This window comes from Perca fluviatilis, chromosome 6 (assembly GCF_010015445.1).
Source record: "Perca fluviatilis chromosome 6, GENO_Pfluv_1.0, whole genome shotgun sequence".
NCBI lineage: Eukaryota > Metazoa > Chordata > Actinopteri > Perciformes > Percidae > Perca > Perca fluviatilis.
In genome coordinates this window covers 13,626,557-13,646,784 of record NC_053117.1, presented here as the reverse complement: position 1 = coordinate 13,646,784, position 20,228 = coordinate 13,626,557, and the positions used below count along the sequence as shown (strand labels likewise).

At 43.9% G+C, this 20,228-nt stretch overlaps 1 protein-coding gene across 2 annotated transcripts in view; it reads right to left on the bottom strand.

The window, feature by feature from the left end:
- Positions 1-434: 434 nt before the first annotated feature.
- adgrd2 (adhesion G protein-coupled receptor D2) overlaps positions 435-20,228 on the bottom strand; it is a 78,792-nt gene continuing 58,998 nt past the window's right edge. Inside the window, exons 19-25 of one of the 2 annotated variants that reach the window (XM_039804374.1) lie at positions 12,529-12,649; positions 5,828-5,869; positions 5,647-5,700; positions 5,169-5,316; positions 2,641-2,699; positions 2,519-2,549; positions 1,281-1,406 (exon numbers count right to left, since the gene is read on the bottom strand). In XM_039804374.1, coding sequence (XP_039660308.1) covers positions 1,399-1,406; positions 2,519-2,549; positions 2,641-2,699; positions 5,169-5,316; positions 5,647-5,700; positions 5,828-5,869; positions 12,529-12,649 — 463 coding nt within the window. In that variant the 3' untranslated portion in view covers positions 1,281-1,398. Of the gene's footprint in view, positions 1,407-2,518; positions 2,550-2,640; positions 2,700-5,168; positions 5,317-5,646; positions 5,701-5,827; positions 5,870-12,528; positions 12,650-20,228 lie in introns of both variants that reach the window. The other variant, XM_039804373.1, reaches the window with a different exon arrangement.

Below are 20,228 nucleotides of genomic sequence, written 5' to 3'. Positions count from 1 at the left end.
GCTGCTGTTATTTATCATTACTCTACGGTTTAAGATCAGTGGCTGATCGAATAGTTTTCAAATGGTCTTTTTCAATGCACTTGACTCACATGCGCTATGTGGGGATAGCACCACGCGCACAATGTCAAGGAAAACTACATTACCCATGTCCACAGCCTTTAGCAATTTGATGCCAAGTTCTCTGCGCTGCGGAGGAGGGTCTGGCTAGTCCACACAGCATTCCGGGATGGGAGAGAAACGGGCTCTGTTTTTTTTGGGCATTTCTTTAAACCAATCACAATCTTCTTGGGCGGCGCTAAGCACCGGACGGAGCAATGGTGCCTCTGCAAAATAGCCTCAGGAAGGAACGTTTGTACGTTCAAAAGTTGTTTTAGTCGTGCGACGGAAAACTCAGATTGGACAGATAGTCTAGCTAGCTGTCTGGATTTACCCTGCAGAGATCTGAGGAGCAGTTAACCATAGTCCTCAGAAATACACCGGAGGTTAGAACGCCAACACAAAGAAAGAGGAAGGTAGCCGAAAAAGAGTGAAATGTGTCATTTTAATTGGCGATCAAAAACACACATCAAATGCAATGTGATGCATTTGTACACGTTGACTGCTGATTTCCTAGCCCTCCTTCCCTTCCCCCTAAGTGACTTTATCACTTATCAGGCCGCCTTTGGAAATAATAATCTCAATTTAATGACATGGTAAAAGGTAAAGGTAAAAAAAAAGGAGTTGAGGGAAAATGATCTGATCTAACGACAGTGTGAGAGAAGGTGGCGCGGGCTTCTTCATCCTTCCTTCATGCTTATTTTATTCTGCCCTCTCCCTCCCAGCAGAGACCCGTTCTCACTCCCAACTCGTGAAATCCTGACGCTTGGTCAGTGGCTCTCAGCGTCAGATACCGACGCATGAATCCCCCTTTTTAGCGTCTGTACGGGGCAGAGCAGTAGCTCGACAGCGGCGCGAGCGAGTAGTAAGAAAGTCCGCGTAAGGGAAGCAGGTTGGGGTGGCGACTAACAAAACAGGACTTTCACCCAGGAGACCTGAATCGTACATTTTGTAATCCCACCCACGATCTTTTCCTGAATCTAACCGTCCCGTTCTTGTGCCGCATGTCAGTTAAACGGACGTCCCGACCCACAGCGTCAAAAAGTGACGCCAAGAGTCCCGACCAAGCGTGTCAATAACAAACGCCAAAATGTCGCTTTTTGATGCAATTGGAGTGTGAATGTGTTGCAACGCAGTGTGTGTGTGTGTGTGTGTGTGTGTGTGTGTGTGTGTGTGTGTGCGTGCGTGCGTGCGTGTGTCGGCAGTGCACTTCTTAAGGTGGGATCTGTGTCTGTGTCCAGCTCTCCATTCTTTTTCAGCGGGATGCGTGCGTATTGTAGCCAAGTATCAGGATCCACTCCATCAGCAACCTCGGCGGGGATAAAGTGAATCTGATGTGTAATGTTTTCGCATGACAGGAGTGCAAGTGTGTTTGTGTACAAAAGAGAAAGCAAGAAAAGGAGGGAAATGAAAGGCGGAGTGAGAGAGAGAGCAGGTGTTGGAGTGGTTTAATGGCTGACAGCGTGAATAGCCAGCCCTGTCCGTCCCTGATTAAGGGAACGAACTTCTCCTTTTGTCTCGTCCGTCAACAATGAACACCCAGCAGCACTCAAACGCCATCCATCAGGCGCTCCTCACAGACGGCTAAACATTTAATGAATCTAAAAAACTTCCTTTTTCCCCTACTGCCGGGCAATTTAGAGACATTGACAGTGACTTGACCCTCTGGGGAGAAAAAAATGGGGACCATCTGTTGTGTTCGCCTGCACATTCAAATCAACAAAAGACACCGGGGACAGTTTTCACACAGGTCTAATGCTGTGTACACTGTGCAGGTAAATGGAGACAACCTAGGGGGGAAAAAAAATACAAAAGCTCTTTCTCCTCCGGTCAGTCGTCAATCGTTTAGATTCAAGTCATTATTAGATGGCGCTTTCTTCGAACACTCAGTGCCTTTTAATATTAATTCACGACAGAGAACGTGAAAATTAAGAGCAAATGTAGAGCTGCAGAGATTAATCGTGTAATGCTTTACATTTCTGGGTTTTGCTGAATGACAATTAAAGGCAATCTTGAATCTTGAAATTGATTAGTTGCCAGCTATGATACAATTCCAGGTTCTTGAATGTGGATGATGTCTTGAATGTAAACGGAATATCTTTAAATTGTGGACCAAACAAGACATTTGAGGACGTCATCTTAGGCTTTGGCAAATACTGATTGACATTTTTCACTGCCACTGTTTCCTATTTAAAAAAAATGGCTAAAGTGATGATTTCTCTTCTTATAAAATCTGGTAGTTGACAAGGCAGCAAAGGTTTCCTGCCTATATTTCACAGCTTTGGAAAATCTGTTCTTGTTCTTGTGATTCTGTGACACTTTACTTTCTCTATGCGGGCTCAGTAACATTCACCTTATTTACATTTTTTACTTATAACAATCAATGATTCAAGACCAGTATCAAGCGGTGTTGGAGTTGTACCTGATGGCTTGAACCCAGTCAGCTGGACCACCTGTTTGAAAAGACATACAGTACACAATACTCAGTCATATTGAAACAGTACCACATGCCTAGTTGAGTGATAATACATACATGTTACTTACTTGGTTTCCTGATGCTGGTTTCAAAGAGAAACTCACAAGGCTTTCCTTTCTGAAGCTCTCTGTAAGACAAAAAAAAAAACAGACTTATTTGTATTTAAAGTTTGACAAAAACATGCAAGCAACACAAAGCACGATACAAAGAAACACAAATGCAAACAATATGAATGACAAAAGAACAGAATTTTCAGTATAAAATCTTTTGGGTCCTTCTGCATGTAGACATCTGTTATTTGGCCTTCTAAACAATTAATGTCATTTAATTATAGACTTGTCTCTTCAGGACAGATTGCTGCTGAGTGATGGGATATACCAAAATATGATATAATGTCAAATGGCATCATCTGCAATCTGAGGTCTATCCTTATCACTCATGATTCACTTATTTCAGCCACAAAAAGCAGTGAAAGTGCAGGATAGAGTCTTATTCACAGCAGAGGTGGACATGTCAGTAAATTGGTCCCAGCTATAGATCAACAGTGAACGGTTCTGGTTCTGAAGGTGATTTTCCCCATACAATGTCTCCTTTGACGTTCCAGAAAATGCTTACAGCGAGCTTTTTGAAGGTCCAATATGTAATACTGACAGCTAGCGTCTAAAATGGTTACTGCAGTCCAAATTGAAAATACTGGAGAGAGCCCCTCCTCCCCAGACTCAAAGTTCACGGGGGTTGCCAGGTAGAGAGTGCTGAACCCAACGTCTCACAATGTCAATGTTAGCTAGATGCTAGTCTGGCATTGCCGGGCATTAACGTTACCCCACAGCGCAGCGGAGTTGCTAGATGCTGCTATGTTGACGGTTGTAAAAGCCTGTGCTCTCGCGGAGCTCTGTACCCTGCACCTTTGATCGCCTAAACGTAACAACAACAACAACCGCAAAGAAGAACACATCCTCAGGGTTCTCTATACCCAACCGACTTTCTCAAGCCTTTCTCGGCTTAAAATTACTGCAACAACCGCTAAAAAACCGCAACGTCGTGGCCGTCTGTACCCAGGTCATAGTTACCGTTTGTCGGCTAAACGGAACAATAACAAGCGCTAAGAAGAACACATCCTCGGAGTTCTCTCTACCCAACCGACAGCCAGCCATTCTCGGCTTTTCAGGTTCATAATGGTATTTTGAGGTTGTACCAGAATAGGTTTACGTGGTTTAATTTTCAAAAAACATATTTTTGTCGTACTGCACACTGCTGCAGCTCCTCTTTTCACCCTGTGTGTTGAGCTCTCTGTTTTAGCTACAGAGTGAGGCATCTCACTTCTATTCCATCTTTGTTGGGAGACGCACATGTGCAGTACCTAGGTAAGGACTACTAGCCAGTCAGAAGCAGAGTGTGAGGGCGTGCCACGCTAGCAGCTAGGCGAGCATTATAACGTGTGTTACGAAAGTAAAGGCTGGACTACAACAGAGCTGTTTGGAGCAGTTTGTGAACAGTGTTTTCTGTTGGAGATGGTAAGTCCCTTTGGGGGGGACTTTGGGCTTTTTCACTTAGTACACCATTAACATGCACAAAAAAAGATATATACCACTATAAAGGAAAGGGGAAAAGCCAAAAAGCATAATATGAGCGACAAATTGTGGCCATCTGTACCCAGGTCATAGTCACCGTTTGTCGGCTAAACGCATCCTCGCGGTCCTCAATGCCCGACTGACAGTCACCCTTTCTCGGCTTAAACTTACTGCAACAACCGCTAAAAGACTGCGACATTGCGGCCGTCTGTACCCAGGACATAGTCACCGTTTGACGGCTACGAACCTGGGGAAGCCGGGGAAGAATTTCGGCAGGTGGGATATTTTCGGTTCTACTACTTTCCAGACACTTTTCTATATAACAAATTAAATAAACATATCATCTTATTTCCATTTGTCTAAGTTCATGTGTCAATGAATACAAATATGTGTTGTTGATCTACAAAATAATTCACTAAAACAGCTTTACACTGTAAATTAAACAGTATGGTTGCATGTCAGTTTGTAACAAAGTGGGAATCATCTTACTGTCCAACAGATCATCACCGTGACGCTGGCGATGGTAACCTTAGTTACTAGAATATTCCATAACGTAACATAAACAGACGTCGCAGGGCGACTCGTAGAGAACGTAAGCTGTGTCCCTATTCAACAATTCAGGCTGCACGGTTGTTTTGCCAAAGTTAAAATGCATGTTCCCATTATTAGGAAGTCAAACTTGGGGCTTGTGTAAATGTGTAGTAGAACAAAAAATGCCTTGGGTTTTATTTCATAGCTCTGTGTATACAGTATATATAATGTGAAGTCTGAATATATAGAATCAAAGCCTGGATATAGTCAATAAAAACTTGACTATACTGAATTAAAGTCTATAATTAAACTGTAGAATATTGAGTGAATCTGACATCATCAACAACAACAAATTTCACCTCATTGTGGTCGATTGGTAAATAATGACACAATTTGACTGTGGTCTCACACACACACACACACACACACATGCATATACACACACACACACACACGCACGCACACACACACCAGCCCCAGGTTATGCAGCCTACCGTTCTTGATGACCAATGACGTGGAGGTGGAGCTGGGCGGTCCAGAAGTCTCACTGGTCTCAGGGCTGGAGGGGGTCAGTGGACTGCGGCCCCAGGAGGTGATCGGGGCCCTCTGGGAAGGTAGGAAGCTGGTTGGCTGGGAACAGTTCTGAAAATACATCCCAACCCAATCAGAAGTGTTTTAAAGTGAGGAATTGATCCTAAATGTCCATGTTCAAATCACATGTCAAAACTCACTTTTTTAGAGCTGCTTTTAAATGTATGTACTATGTGGATTGCTTTTTTTTTTAAACTCTGTAAAGTTTCTTGGAGTGTTGTAAAAAGTGCCTCATAAATAAAATGTATTACTATTATCATAAATTATAATATATGGACTAGTCTACTACACTGCTATTAAACAAAAAAATGAAAGCGGGAGTTGTGTTTCTGTCCCGTACTAATGGGCCTGATCACTGCTGTGTGCTTTTTACTCACTCACCGTGAAAGATAAGGCCTTTCTCTTTTCTTTGATCCTCTTTATGGCATTCCTCACCTAAATGAAAAGCAGCGTTTACACCCACTGGTTTTGCAGCCTCACATACCGTACAAAGATACATTTTGATATTCTGCCACAGTGGAGACATGCAGCAGCACTGACAATGGACTGAATGCCGCCTTACCTCACTGTTGTAAACAGCATACACTAAGAAGATGTACAGGCCCTGCGGAGAGGAGAGAGGGATGTGACGCGTGTGAAAAGTGGAAAGAAATAAATTCCAATTCTATTCATACAGCTTTTATTAACAATTCCTCATCAAATCCATTTAGCACTTCACTCATTCTTAGACAAACTGCTTTTCTCCTCACCAACAAAAATGGAACCATGTATTGCAAAATACCTCTTCATGTGTTCAATGTGTGTGGTTTTCTACTCCCTTTTGGCATGAACTTGAGTCGGATTGAGCACGGTGTGGCACTTAACTCATAGATGAACTGAATCCACATTGGATCCCTCCATTTTATCTGTACTTTGGGAAAAGTGTTTTCACCAAGAAGAGGTTTGTTGACCTCCTGTATATCCAGTGATGTATTGAAGAAGTGGGGGGAACCCTTCACCCAACCGTAAACGCTCCACTGCAGTAGGAGCCTAGTCTCGCGTTGCCAGACCTTCCTACACAGCGCTGCAGAGGAGGGTCTGACTCAGAATGCTGTCCACACAGCATTCCAAGAAGGGAGAAAAACGTGCTCTGGTTTATTGGCATTTCTTTAAAACAAATCACAATTGTCTTGGGCGCAGGACCGAGCCACGGGGCCTCTGCAAAATAGCCTCGGGAAGGAACTTGTTTTGGTGGAACGTGTACGTTCAAAAGTTATTTTAGTCTTGGCGACAGAAAACTCAGATTGGACAGATAGTCTAGCACATTTTTCTACCATCCCAGAATGCTTTGTGGACTAGCCAGACCTTCCTCCGCAGCGCTGTGTGGTGCAATGCGAGACTTCTTTTCGTGTAATATGTGATTTAGCATGATTTTGTGATATTGCGAGAGTCCAGCTGCCGTGCAAGTGTTTGGCCACACTCAAACGCGGTGCACAAAGCCTGCCATTGTATAGAGGGGTGAGATGCATCATTTTTTTTTTTAAATACTGGGATAACGGTGCACATTTTCGGACAGTTTCTCCTGGAAGATAATCATAGTGTTGCAGTTACCCTGCTTACTCTCTCTAATATATAATAAATACAAAAGGTTGGATGGCATACTATAGCTAACAGTAAAAAAGAAAGTAGGTAGTCAACAGGTGGTTAAGTCAACTTTTATTTTAGTTCTGACGCAACTTGCAGCTTACTGTTTTTGGATCACCTTTTACTATTTCAAAGTGCACCGACACTTTAGATTTTCCTTTCCTAGACATTGTCAGTTGAGGATTTAAATCCAAGCCGCCAAGATGCTCCTCCATCGGTCACGGATCATGGAAAGTGAAACTTAAATCTGTCATGTGGCGGTTGGATTTATTCACATACTTTAAAAAGATTTATTAAAAGCTTCTTTCTTTTCACATTTTTACATACAATATGTAACATTCTGCCACTAGGGTTCTCTCAATCAAAACAATGGATGTAAAAGCAGACTTTTTGATGATGTAGTTTTCATTGTTTAACACAATTGCTGATTAAAATACATGTATTCACAAATGGATTTACAGTTTTATCCACGTTACGTTATGTTTAGTAACCGTTATTACTATCATTCTGATAAAATAGCTGCAGTTTCCTCCACATTATTACATTTTCTTGATTTGATTTGTATTTGTAACGTTATTTGACCAGTTAGGGAGCAAGCAAGCTAATATTAGCCAGCAGCCAAAACCACAATATCACAACATAGTTCACGTCAGTCTGGTCACTTTTTTGATGTTTTCGGGACGGGGGGTGGGGGGGGGGGAAGGGGTTTGTTGTAACGTTACTGAACACCGCTGAGAGACTGGAGATCACAGGAATTCAGGGCCTACCGTGTCTGTTATTTTGGAGTAGATGCATTATGCATGTGCGGCTATGTTCTCATAATGCTGTGGGCATATAAGGCAGTCATGTGAGTAAGGTGGAGCCCAAGTAGACACAGTTTGGGCAATTATGTTAAACACTGTAAACACAGTCAGATATGGGGACTATTATTGAAGGACTTTACAAATACATTATTACAGTAATCTAACTATAACTCCATGTGAGTTTTTATGGCGTAGTTATTTATAAATGCTCTCCAGGCTACAGACAAATGTCCTGTGCTTCATTTGGTACTGTAGTGGCGGTTGAGTGCTGTGTCTTTCTCTAGGAAGAACTTTTGGTTACACTTTACTTGAAGGTATCTACATAAGAGACATGACACTGTCATGAATGTGTCTTAAACATTATAAACAAGTCATAAACGCTTCTGTCATTAAGTGTCATTCGGTTTTTGTCATGACAAGTTATGGTTAGGGTTAGGTTTAGGGTTCATGTGTCATGACAGCGTCATGTGTTCATAACAGTGTAATGTCACTCTTATGTAGATACCTTCAAGTAGAGTGTAACCAAAAGTTCTTCCCAGAGAAAGACACAGCACTCAACTACAGTACCTAATGAAGCACAGGACAGGAAAAGCAAAAATGATAACTTTCACATATGTCCGGTTTCTTTCAATCAAGTCAGCAAACTGCCCCTGTGTGTCTTTTGTTACTTGATGCCATAGCCTACCGTAACAGTACTTTGTCACAATTATTGTATTAAACAACACTATCCCAAGATTATAAAACTTGTTTTTTTATTAAGACTAGGCTATAAGAAATACTTCTGCATCTGACTTTTAGGTGCCATAGATGCCTTGTGTGTCAGTATCAGTGTGACACAGCAGCGATATTGAGAATTTAAACGGGCTGTAAAACCCTGCGCACTGTTATTGGCTGGTGGTAACACACCCAAAGGCTCTCTGTTGACGCCCAGAAACGTCCCACACACAGCAAAAAGAGAAAATCCATGGAGATGGCAGGGTCTCTGCAGATACAGACACCGCCACACACTTCTAGTCATAAGTGAGTGAATTATACATTATTTTTTTAGACAAATCCTGCATATTGTACCTTTAAAGGGACTGTACTTGACCTTTAGAGGATTAATATAGCAGTGAAGAAATATTTTCTAAGCAAAGATATAGTGGAGTAATGGCACCCTGGGCAGTGAATGAAGTCACGTTCCCTCTGTGTTTTGTGCATGTTAGTGCATTGTGCGTTTGTATCAGACGTCGAGTGCGATGCAAAGTGTAGGTATTTGAGAACTGTCTGTGAGAGCCATGAGGAGGGAATCCCAGCCCACTTTCTTTTCAGTATTACAGCACCTTTAATGAAAAAGCTGATGAAAAGATTTCATTATTTTAACAAGAATTATTGGGTAGAATCTCATAGTTATGTGCATGTAAATAACATAAATATAATAGCTATATTGCACTGTGTATACTTGTGTTAACACGCACCACACAACTATGTCTAATAATTGAAAAATATGTGTTAAATCAGACAGCCCTCATAAATCAGTGCTGATACAGTTATGTAGTGGACAGAAGGAGAAGATTGAGTGATATCAGAGACTAAGGCTAGTTTAGTGAATTTAAACCTCTGCTGGAAGCAGACTGTTGAAGCAGCCCAGTAAAATAACTTCTTTTGTAAGAAGAAGATGGGCTGGCCCAGCATTATCCTCCTACTTACATGAGGAAGAACTCCTACTGTAGCGTTATCTGCCCTCAGCTGGACACTGGCAGTAAATCTAAATTAACTAGCAGCTCTCTGGGGGTCACCCAGGGGCTAGTTCGTTTTGATTAATTAAAGACCAAGGGAGAGCACAGAGGGGTGGGTGGGATAAGAAAAGACAAGGAGAGAGATGTACACAATGGACCGAAAGTATAAGAATAACAGGGACAGTGTAAAGTAATAGGGTCCAACTGAGGGGAGAGTGTCTGAGAGAGGAAGTAACTGTGGTGTTATCAGGGGAGGAGAGGTGGAGGTAGATGTGGTACGACCTGCTGTTTCAAAGGACTCACTGCCTTCTCACACACACACACACACACACACACACACACACACACACACACACACACACACACACGCACACACACATGCACACACACACACAGGCACGCGCACACACACACACTCTTCACATGCACACACACACACACACACACAGGAACACACATGCACACGCACGGGCACACACACGCATGCACGCACACACACTCACACACAGGAACAGGAGAGGTGGAGGTAGATGTGGTACGACCTGCTGTTTCAAAGGACTCACTGCCTTCTCACACACACACACACACACACACACACACACACACACACACACACACACACACGCACACACACACACACGCACACACACACGCACACACACACGCACACACAGGCACGCGCCCGCACACGGCACACATACGCACACACACACACACACACACACTCTTCACATGCACACACACACACACACACACACACACACACACACACACAGGAACACACATGCACAGGCACACACACGCATGCACGCACACACACTCACACACAGGAGCTCAAACACACGCGCACAAATATGCGCATGCTCACACGCACGTGCACACATGCACGTGCACACTTGCACACACACAGGCACACACACACACACACAACGTAGCACGCACACACACAAACACACATAAATGCACACTGAACACATGCGCACACACACACACACACACGCACGCACACACACACACACACAGGAACACAAACGCACATGCACAAACACGCACACACAAACACACATACATGCACACACACACATACACACACACACACAAAGATCCACTTAGACATACAACACTGAATAACGACACTGAGGGCCCTATTTTAACGATCTGAAACGCAAGTATGAAACGCAAAACGCAAGTAGCGGATCTCGGGCGCTGTTGCAATGATACTGGCGGGATAAATGACTCTTGCGCCCGACGCAAATCTAAAATGGGTTGGTCTGAAGTAGCTAGGTGTGGTTTGGGCGTAACGTGCAATAAACCAATCAGAGCGTCATCTCACATTCCCTTTAAGAGCAGGCGCGCTTGTTCCATGGCGGATTGCTATTATGACGGCGGATTTGCCTGGCGCACGAGCTGTCCGAGATGCGGCAAAGTAACAAATGTCCGTCTTGGCCAGGTGGCGATGTTGCTGCAGCCTCTCGGGCGCATCTCCTCAAGTCTGGAGAGGATTGCTGCAGCCATGCAGCGTGGGCCTCCAAACGCACCACCTGCTCCTGTTGTGCTGTTGTGCTCCTTCCTCCTCCCCCCACTCCATCTCCGTCCACTCGCTCCATCAGGAGCGCATCGCGCATTGCCACTCCTGAGCCAGATTCCGCCGGAGTGTCCAATCCCGCCGTAGTTCAACATCACGTCTCCTTAAGTCCTCTAATATTTCCTCATTTATGTCATCAACACATCCATGATTCATGGAAATGTGTAAAACACAACAAGCCACAAAGAATGCTGCGACTTTTTGAGGACTGTACTGTAAAGTGCCTCCTGACCGATCCAAACACCTGAAGCGCATTTTCAGTAATATTTTCCTTTGTAATTATGTATGGTTTGCAAAATTGGGAACTGCTGCGTCCGTTTAGATGAGAGAAGTGTATGTGCGTTGTGCACACGCTACATTATGGCCAAGCATGCGCACACCACTGACTTCAGACTAGCGCCATTGACTTTAGACCAGGTTTTTCCTGGTCAGTGGCGGAATTGTTTTCTGAAACTGCAAAATAGCACCAGGCAACGTTTGCGCCTGAACACGCCTCCTCATTTCGCGAACCGCCCCCGGGAGCGCAAATACATTCCCTAATTTACTGATGTGCGTCTGTGGAGGGAAAAGTCCGCTGTGTGTCAGGTGCAAAATAGGAATGATACATGCGTCGGTGTACAAAGGCAATTGCGCTTGGTGCAAGATAGGGCCCTTAAACACACAACACAAAGCTATGACACACACGTACACAAACAGGCTCACAGGTCTCCATATTCTCATTTCTGTCAAGAAGGAAAGAACATCAAGAAAAATTTAAATAAACTAATGAGAAAAGGCTTAAGTGAATTATAAACTGTTTCAAACTATAAACATTAGTCAGTTAAAACCCCATCAATGTGTACAACGTTTGTGTGATCATAGCATGTTTCAGACTACGTTCGAATATTGTAAAAAATAAATAATAAAAAGCCGCACTGCCGCCTGCCTTGCGTTGGGCTGCTGCTTCCTAAACGTTGAGCTTCCTGTCTGATTGAGCCCAGCTGGTCAGAAAGAGAAACAAGTGAGTGGTGTTTTTTGCAGTATTCTCCGAAATATCAACATGGCAAAAGTAGTAAACACATCCACGATAAACACCGACGTAGTGTCGCCTATCTCCAAGTCGAAATTACTCTCGGCCTAACGAACACTCTTACCATCAGGCTGGTTTTTAGCTTTGACAAAGCGATCTCTGTTTTTCCATGCTCTCCAGCCAAATACTTTTCCGTTGTTTCCCAGTGTGGTGTCTCTCTCCGACCAACAATTTAAAGCCATTTAACTGTCCCTGTGATCTGTACATGAAGCACCATACAGATGTTTGCAGTCTTCTGAACCGACCATGTTGAAATGGATTGCGCAGTATGCGACAAGTAACAAAACATTTAGAGGCATGCCGAGCCTCCGCGCTGGACCTAAACCTAAACCTAAACCTAGCTTCTGGCTGTCTGGCAGCTGTTTGATGCAGAGCACGTACGTTTCTTTTGTAGAGTTCTTTTTGATTAAAAACTCAGCTGTCTCCTGTTTCAGAAAACCACGCCGTGAGAGTTTGTTTGTTTACCTGGGTGGCATTGAGAGCAATGAAGACATAGGCGACTACTACCGACAGGTGGACCAGCACGCCACACAGCCAGGTCAGACCCAGAACTGGCAGCAGGATGAGAACTGGACGGGTCACAGCCCTGCAAAACACACACAGAATGCACAGACATGAATCATAAATGCACATACAGTTTATGCATGAATTACACACACACTCCCAAATACAGATGCATGAGAATCTGGTCTAACGGACCACTGTGGCACCTCATGATTCCTCAGTGCTCTGTTACTGTATAACTTCTAGTTGTCAAACCTTTTAGAAAAAAAAAATTGTATAGACTGAAAAAAAGTGCCAGCAAAGTGGATTTTCCAAGGTATTTTAATGACATTTTCTTTTCGAATATTTCCTCCTTGAATCCTCATCAAACATCTCTGCACAGCAAAAGATTTTACTGCCTATCACAGTTCTACCTCTGTTCCTTTCAGTGATCCTGGTGCTTATACGGCCAATAACCATTTCATGGGGCAAGGCAGTAAAGGTTGCCTTTGTTCAAAACACTATTGTTGTCACACTGCTGCACCTGGGTATATAGATTGAGTTTTCAGAGTGCACTGTGTCTGCAAGGACAAAGCCGGCACTCAATTCCCTCTCTTCCCTTTTATTTGTGAAAGTAATTTTTCCCACTAATCTTCTGAAAAACACTCTAGAGCTGGCACAGACATGTACTTTCTGCGAGGGAATGGGGGTGGGGGTGGGGAGCGAGCGCAGTGGCATTTCCATCAGTCATAGACAAACGTGCGAAAAATAAAATCTGAATGGGAAAATACAGAAGGGAAATGCAGAAGTTCAATCTTCATGTGGGAGCTTGAATCTTCTGTGTTGTTTGAACTAATCCAATGTATCGGCAGCATGGCGGTGCACTGTTTAACATTGTTGCACCACAGCACGAAGGTTCAAACCATAGACTATTAAAATAAAGGATTCAAGCTTCCGGGCCTGAAAAGTGAAACCAATGTGCAAGTGCCTTGAAAGTGCCTGCATTCTACTAATTTCCAGCAGGGGTGCAACTCCATTGGTTGCAAAAAGAAGTCAGTTTCCATAGAAGTCTATAGGAAAATGAGCCCAGGGGCGTCGGACTGGGAGGAAAAAGGGGACTGAGTACCCAGGGCCCTCATGTGAGGAGGGCCCAAAAAGATGCTAGAATGAATAGCTGTGGACGTGGGGAGGGGCCCATAGAAAATGCCTTTCTACAGGGCCCAGAATTTTGTGCTACGCCCCTGAATGAGCCTACTTCTCACCTGATTTATTACCTCAGTAAATGTTTTCATAATGCGTTGATGATCTCAATCGTTTTTAATCGCAGGGAATGCTTTAGGGTGTGGCTATACGCCGACCTGTCAATCACGACATGGCCCTCTGTACATTAAAATAGCCTTACTACATTTATTTTTGGGTGTTGTCCATGTTTTCATCTTAATTGTTGATCATGTGTGTTGTCTCTTCATCAAACTTAATTGGAACCTTTTGCCTAAAAATGTTCAGCATTCTGCCAGCCAAGCTAGCTAGCAAATTTGCAAGACCAAAAATTTGCAACGATACTAAACAGTGTTAGAATGATGCAGGTAAATGTTGCAGCGGTCTGAATTCAATTCAATTCAATTCAATTTTATTTATAGTATCAAATCATAACAAGAGTTATCTCGAGACACTTTACAGATAGTAGGTAGAAGGTAGTAGGTCTAGACCACACTATAATTTACAAAGCCCCAACAATTCTAATAATTCCCCCAAGAGCAAGCAGTGCGACAGTGCAACCCGGTCTCACGGCAGTTCGTGTTAATGTCCACATTATTCTTAATCTATTGATACGTGTTCACGGACTCGTTTTTCTCGCCCGCGAGACGGCCCGCGAGGCGGCCCGCTGGGGACGCCCCACAATAACAGGATGGCGGAGGTTGGGTTTAGGAAAAAACTTACGGGGAAAGGGCGCCTTAAACGCCGGGGAAAGGGCGCCTTAAACGCCGGAGAAGGGGCCTTAAAACGCCCGAGAAGGCGAGCAGAGTACCCGCGGGACAAAAACGCCACACGCAAGGACGCCATCCCCGGGAAACAAAGCCCGCAACGGACGCCGATCCGCTTCGCCGGGTGAAAGTCCTGTGTTGTTTGACCCATCCACCACCCCTCCCAACCTCCCTACGCGGATTTTCGGCTTTTTATATTACTCCCTACAATTTCGTGCTGTGGCCACGAAATATGCTTCCCATTGAAATACATTAGTTCACATTTTCGTGTTGTCCACCACGTAAAAAACGACAAAAACGTCTCTGTGAACACGTATCAAAAGATTCAAATAACGTCACATTTACACGAACTTCCATGAGACCGGGCTGGACAGTGGCGAGGAAAAACTCCTCAGACAGACCCAGACTCTTGGTAGGCGGTGTCTGACGGTGCCGGTTGGGGATGTGATGAACAGTGGCGATAATAGTCACAATAAAGATAATGGAACAGTGACTTCAAATGGTAGTCTTAGTAGTTCATGTCATATCAGAGCGTTGCAGGGCGTTTACAGGATGTAGAGTGGTACCGGCCTGTCTCAGCTCGACTAAAGCCAGCTTATGATGTCGCTGTGACTCAGCTGGTCAGGTCTCAGAGGCTGGTTTTAGAACGAAGGGAAGCCACCTGTTTCAACAGCCAATACCAAAGTCAGCTTGTAAAGTCAGCTACTGAACTAGAAATACAAAAATCCATAATCTATTTAATTTAAATGTTATGAACTGTCAACTGGTCAAAATGGCAACATTTTAGATGGAGCCTCAACGAGTGCCCACGAGCACGGTACGTGGTCAAGCAAGCTAGAGAGTGACTGAAGAGAGATAGCCGCGTTAAAACAAAGCAGTGACATAAATAAATGAAGTGCTGTTTTTGCCGATTCATCACTAGAAATGCAACTGTAGCAAGCATCTCTCTATGTATTCATATTCATATGAACATATGATATCCGGCCACAAAAAAGCCTAAGAAGTAATAGTTAAAGGAGAGTTGTTTCTATGCAGATGACACACCGTCTCGTCACATTGGTGGGAACTGACAGGTTTTAGAATGTTGCAGACTGGCACGTTGCAAGTTTCAACTCGCAAATTTTTGGGTCTAAACTGGGCTAAGAGAAAGTTTGCTGATTTTCTGTTCTGCTGTATATGCAGATGCCGGGCACCAGTACCCGGAGGTCTCGCATTGCCAGACCTTCCTCCACATCGCTACAGAGTAGGGTCTGGCTAGGGTCCACACAGCATTCCTGGATGGGAGAAAAATGTGCTCTGATTTATTGGCATTTCTTTAAACCAATCACAATCGTCTTGGGCGGTGCTAAGCCACAGACACAATGACAGTGCCGCTGTAAAATAGCCTTGGGAAGGAACTTGTTTTGGAGGAACATGTGTACGTTCAAAAGTTGTTTTAGTCGTGCAACAGAAAACTCAGATTGGACAAATAGTCTAGCTAGCTGTCTGGATTTACCCTGCAGAGAGGAAGGTAACGGACATCTGGCCGAAAAGAGGGACATCCGGCGGAATTACCAGCGGCACCTGAATAATCCCGGTAGTGGAACGTCGTCGATATAGACTACCTGCTGGTAAAACTCCTTCGATGAGTCACTTCAGAAGGGTGAAAATCGGAAACTTTCCCTCTTTAGCTTTTAGCTTAGCGCAATTGCAACCATAAACAATACTGGTTTGGTCGCGTCATCCTCCACAGCTCAGCCCTCTCGTCAAAAATCTTCACATCTGGTTGCAAAAATCCAAAATGGCGACACCCGTAACGCCAAATTCAAGACTTCAAAACGGCAGTCCACAAAACAATGATGGATGTCACTATTTTTACAGTGTATGGTTCAAGCCCACCAGCAGTTTGAGCATTTCTGCTGCATGGCTGGTTTAAGGACTAAAAATAAAAAGCAATCCCAGTCCCTCCTCAGTCATAAGACTTATTAGTAATACTTTCTAATTCTAGTGTACTGAACTGGTTTGACCTCATTAGTACTCATAATACTGAAAGAAAAATGCCCCAAACGCTGCATATTTCTAATAATCCATTTGCACATAATCCTATTACATGTACAATATCAGGAAGATTTAGATAACGTTTTAATGCACGTGTCGTCAGGGTCGATCAACTACAGGGTTATCTTAACTGTATTAAAGGGACAGTTTAAATGCATTTGTCCAGGTTTAGAGACATCTCTGAGATGTCTGCTAATATGATTAATGCCCCTTTGATGCCTGTGCATATTTATATATTTTGTCAGAAATGCAATCACCTGCATATGCATATGGGCAGAAGTCATCTGCACCATTATGGCATCTGTGGCTAAGTTGCTGGAAATGTTGCTTGCATAACTATACAGTAGCAGAATTACTAGACATGTTTGTACTATCATCCTGTAACCATAGCAACAAGACAGACCTGACAGACCTCTGACTGGCAATAAGTTGAGGTGAAGTGGTTGAAAGAGGAAATTAACGTTTTTTTAATGAAGCACAATGTTTCTTTACTACAAGCTGGCTCATTTGAGGCAAGGCAGCTTTATTTGTATAGCACATTTTAGCAACAATAGATGAAACATTAAAGAGCGTGACGTGCAAATGTATTTTGCCCCTAAACTATTCAGTGCTTTATTAAGCAACTGCAGTATTTTCAATTCTCTGAAAGACAGGAAGACAGTGTAAAGAACTCATAACTGAAGTCATGTAGTCCACCTTCTTAGGCTACATTTACATTGCTAGGTTTTGGTTTTAAAAAGGAATATCTTTTGCTACATTTACATTTACACCTCGCATGCCCCCTGCTCTGGCGTTTCAGAGCCCCTAAACCGGAGAAATTTGTAAACACCTCTGACCCCATTTTGGGTTGGAATCTGCGGGGTTGTGTTGCAGTCTCAACGGTCGCAAACGGAGACCTTTGGCAACACCGACACTGACGCCAATGCCTGATTGAGTCATATCGCTCAGATACTTACCCTAACAAAACTGAAGTTATTGTGCTGGGCCCTAAACACCTCCGAACTTCATTATCTAGAGATATAGCTACTCTGGATGGTGTTGCCCTGGCCTCCAGCACCACTGTTAGAAATTTAGGAGTTATCTTTGATCAGGATATATCCTTTAATGCCAATCTAAAACAAACCTCAAGAACAGCCTTTTTTCATCTTCGTAACATTGCCAAAATTAGGAATATCCTGTCTCAAAACGACGCTGAAAAACTAGTCCATGCATTTGTTACTTCCAGGCTGGACTATTGTAATTCCCTACTGTCAGGTTGCTCAAATAAGTCTCTTAAGACTCTCCAGCTGATCCAGAATGCTGCAGCGCGCGTGTTCTCACAAGAACTAAGAAAAGAGATCATATTTCTCCTGTATTAGCTTCTCTGCATTGGCTTCCTGTTGAATCCAGGATTGAGTTTAAAGTCCTTCTCTTGACCTACAAAGCTCTAAATGGTCTAGCACCATCATATCTAGAAGAGCTCCTAATACCCTATTGTCCCACTAGAACACTGCGCTCCCAGAATGCAGAGTTACTGGTGGTACCTAGAGTCTCTAAAAGTAGAATGGGAGCTAGAGCCTTCAGTTATCAGGCTCCTCTCCTATGGAACCAGCTCCCGATCTGGGTTCGGGGGGCAGAAACTGTCACCTCATTCAAGAATGAACTTAAAACTCTCCTATTTGATAAAGCTTATAGTTAGGGGGTAGGAGTTGCAGTGTTCACCTAACTGGCCCAACTGCTTCTCTTCATAATTGTTAGATTAATAATACATAACAAAGTAGGGGAGGCAGGCCAGCCAAGCCAGATCGGCGGGGGGAGAGTTCTAAGCCCGAAAAAGCTACCTCTCCTTATGACCTGTCTCTCTTAGTTACCTGTTATAGTTACGCTGTTATAGTCCTAGACTGCCGGGGGACTTCCTTCCTTTGACACACTGAGCTGCTCTCTCCTCTCCCTTTCTATTACTGTTTCTATTACTGTTACTATTACTACTACTATTTGTGTGCAGCCCGTCCCAGAAATGCTTGTTACTAATCCTAGCTTCTGGGGAGTTTACTCCCGGAGTCCTTATGCTTTTTTCCCCAGCGTATTTCCTTGGAGAACGTTGGCACCAAGACCCTGGTTGCAGCTGTCGCGCCGTGGTCCTGCTGCATTCCCTGCTGAGCTCAGCGTTGCCTCCCATTGTCTTGCGCCGCCCCCCCCGCCCCCCCCCCCCCCCCCCCCCCCCCCAATCACTGATCCATTATTAATGTGACTACTATCGCCACTGTTCATCACACCCCCAACCGGCTCGTCAGACACCGCCTACCAAGAGCCTGGGTCTGGCCGAGGTTTCTTCCCAAGAGGGAGTTTTTCCCTCACTGTCGCACTGCTTGCTCTTGAGGGAATTACTGGAATTGTTGGAATTGTTGGGGCTTTGTAAATTATAGAGTGTGGTCTAGACCTACTCTATCTGTAAAGTGTCTCGAGATAACTTATGTTATGATTTGATACTATAAATAAAATTGAATTGAATTGAATTGAATACTTACCAACGTTACCATGGCAACTACCATCAACTGGCGGAGTATACATGCTGCCTCCTGTTAATACCCAGTATACGAGAATGTTGATGGTTTGGCCGTGTTACTTTAAACGGAGATTAGTTCTTCGACTGGAGCTTTTGGCTCAAAACTCCGCTTAAAAAACAAAACATAGCAATGTAAATGTAGCCTTAAGCCCTTGTTGGGACCATCAGAAAGGGGATTAAACTGACCTCTGAGAGACATGTAGCCACAAACAAAGGGATAGCAGCCTTCACGCAATTCCACAGCCTGACTGCTTTCTGAGACAAATAAACGCGGCTTTTTCAAACAAAGAGAAAGGCCTGTCTGTAACTGTAGCAGCCTGAAAGTTCCTACCTCTATGAGAACTCCACGAGGGGAGGGCGTTTCAAACTGTGGAGGTCTAAAAACTACAGACGTTGTTGTTCACACCTTCTAAAGAACTCGGAATTCCCATTGGTTAAGTGGAACCCAAAGGCAGCGTGAATCCATGTCTGGTGGCACGAGAAACGTTTGTGCTGTGTTTATATATATATATTATATATATATATATTAGTTCATTTTCTGGATGAAAGTGGACTATTTTGGATCCTGGGAAACACGCGCCCTGTGCTTTCATATCTGCAGAAGAGGAAACGTTTTTTCTACTGCCCCTACTACTACTTCCCACCACACAAGTTATGCGTGCTTTACAGTAACCGCAGCCCAGATGGCTCGCACATATGTGACGTCATGAAATCGCCGTGCGTATTTATACCCGCGCTGGTGCTCGCGACACTAGTTGCAGTCTTCTCCTGAACAGCGGTGGCGCTAATGAGCAAAAGCTACCGACGTTGCTCTTTCTACGGAGTAGAAGAAGAAGAAAAAGGTAAACAGCGGCACAACTGGCAGCAGCATTGCCGTCAATGCTTCGATTTGATTCAATGACCTACTTTGTCGGATCAAGCCTTTCATTCACCATAAAAGAAGTCATCTTAACCCAGTAAGTTTACCAGAGAGACCTGGTATCCGGTTGTTGGTGAACTCGTTCAGGCCTCCTGTTTCCGCTTTGTCGTGCACCGCTGGAAAAAAAAGAGCCGTGCGCGACCTCTGCTCGGGAGCCATAAATTGTGCGCGTTGGCAGGATATTAGGTAATTTTGA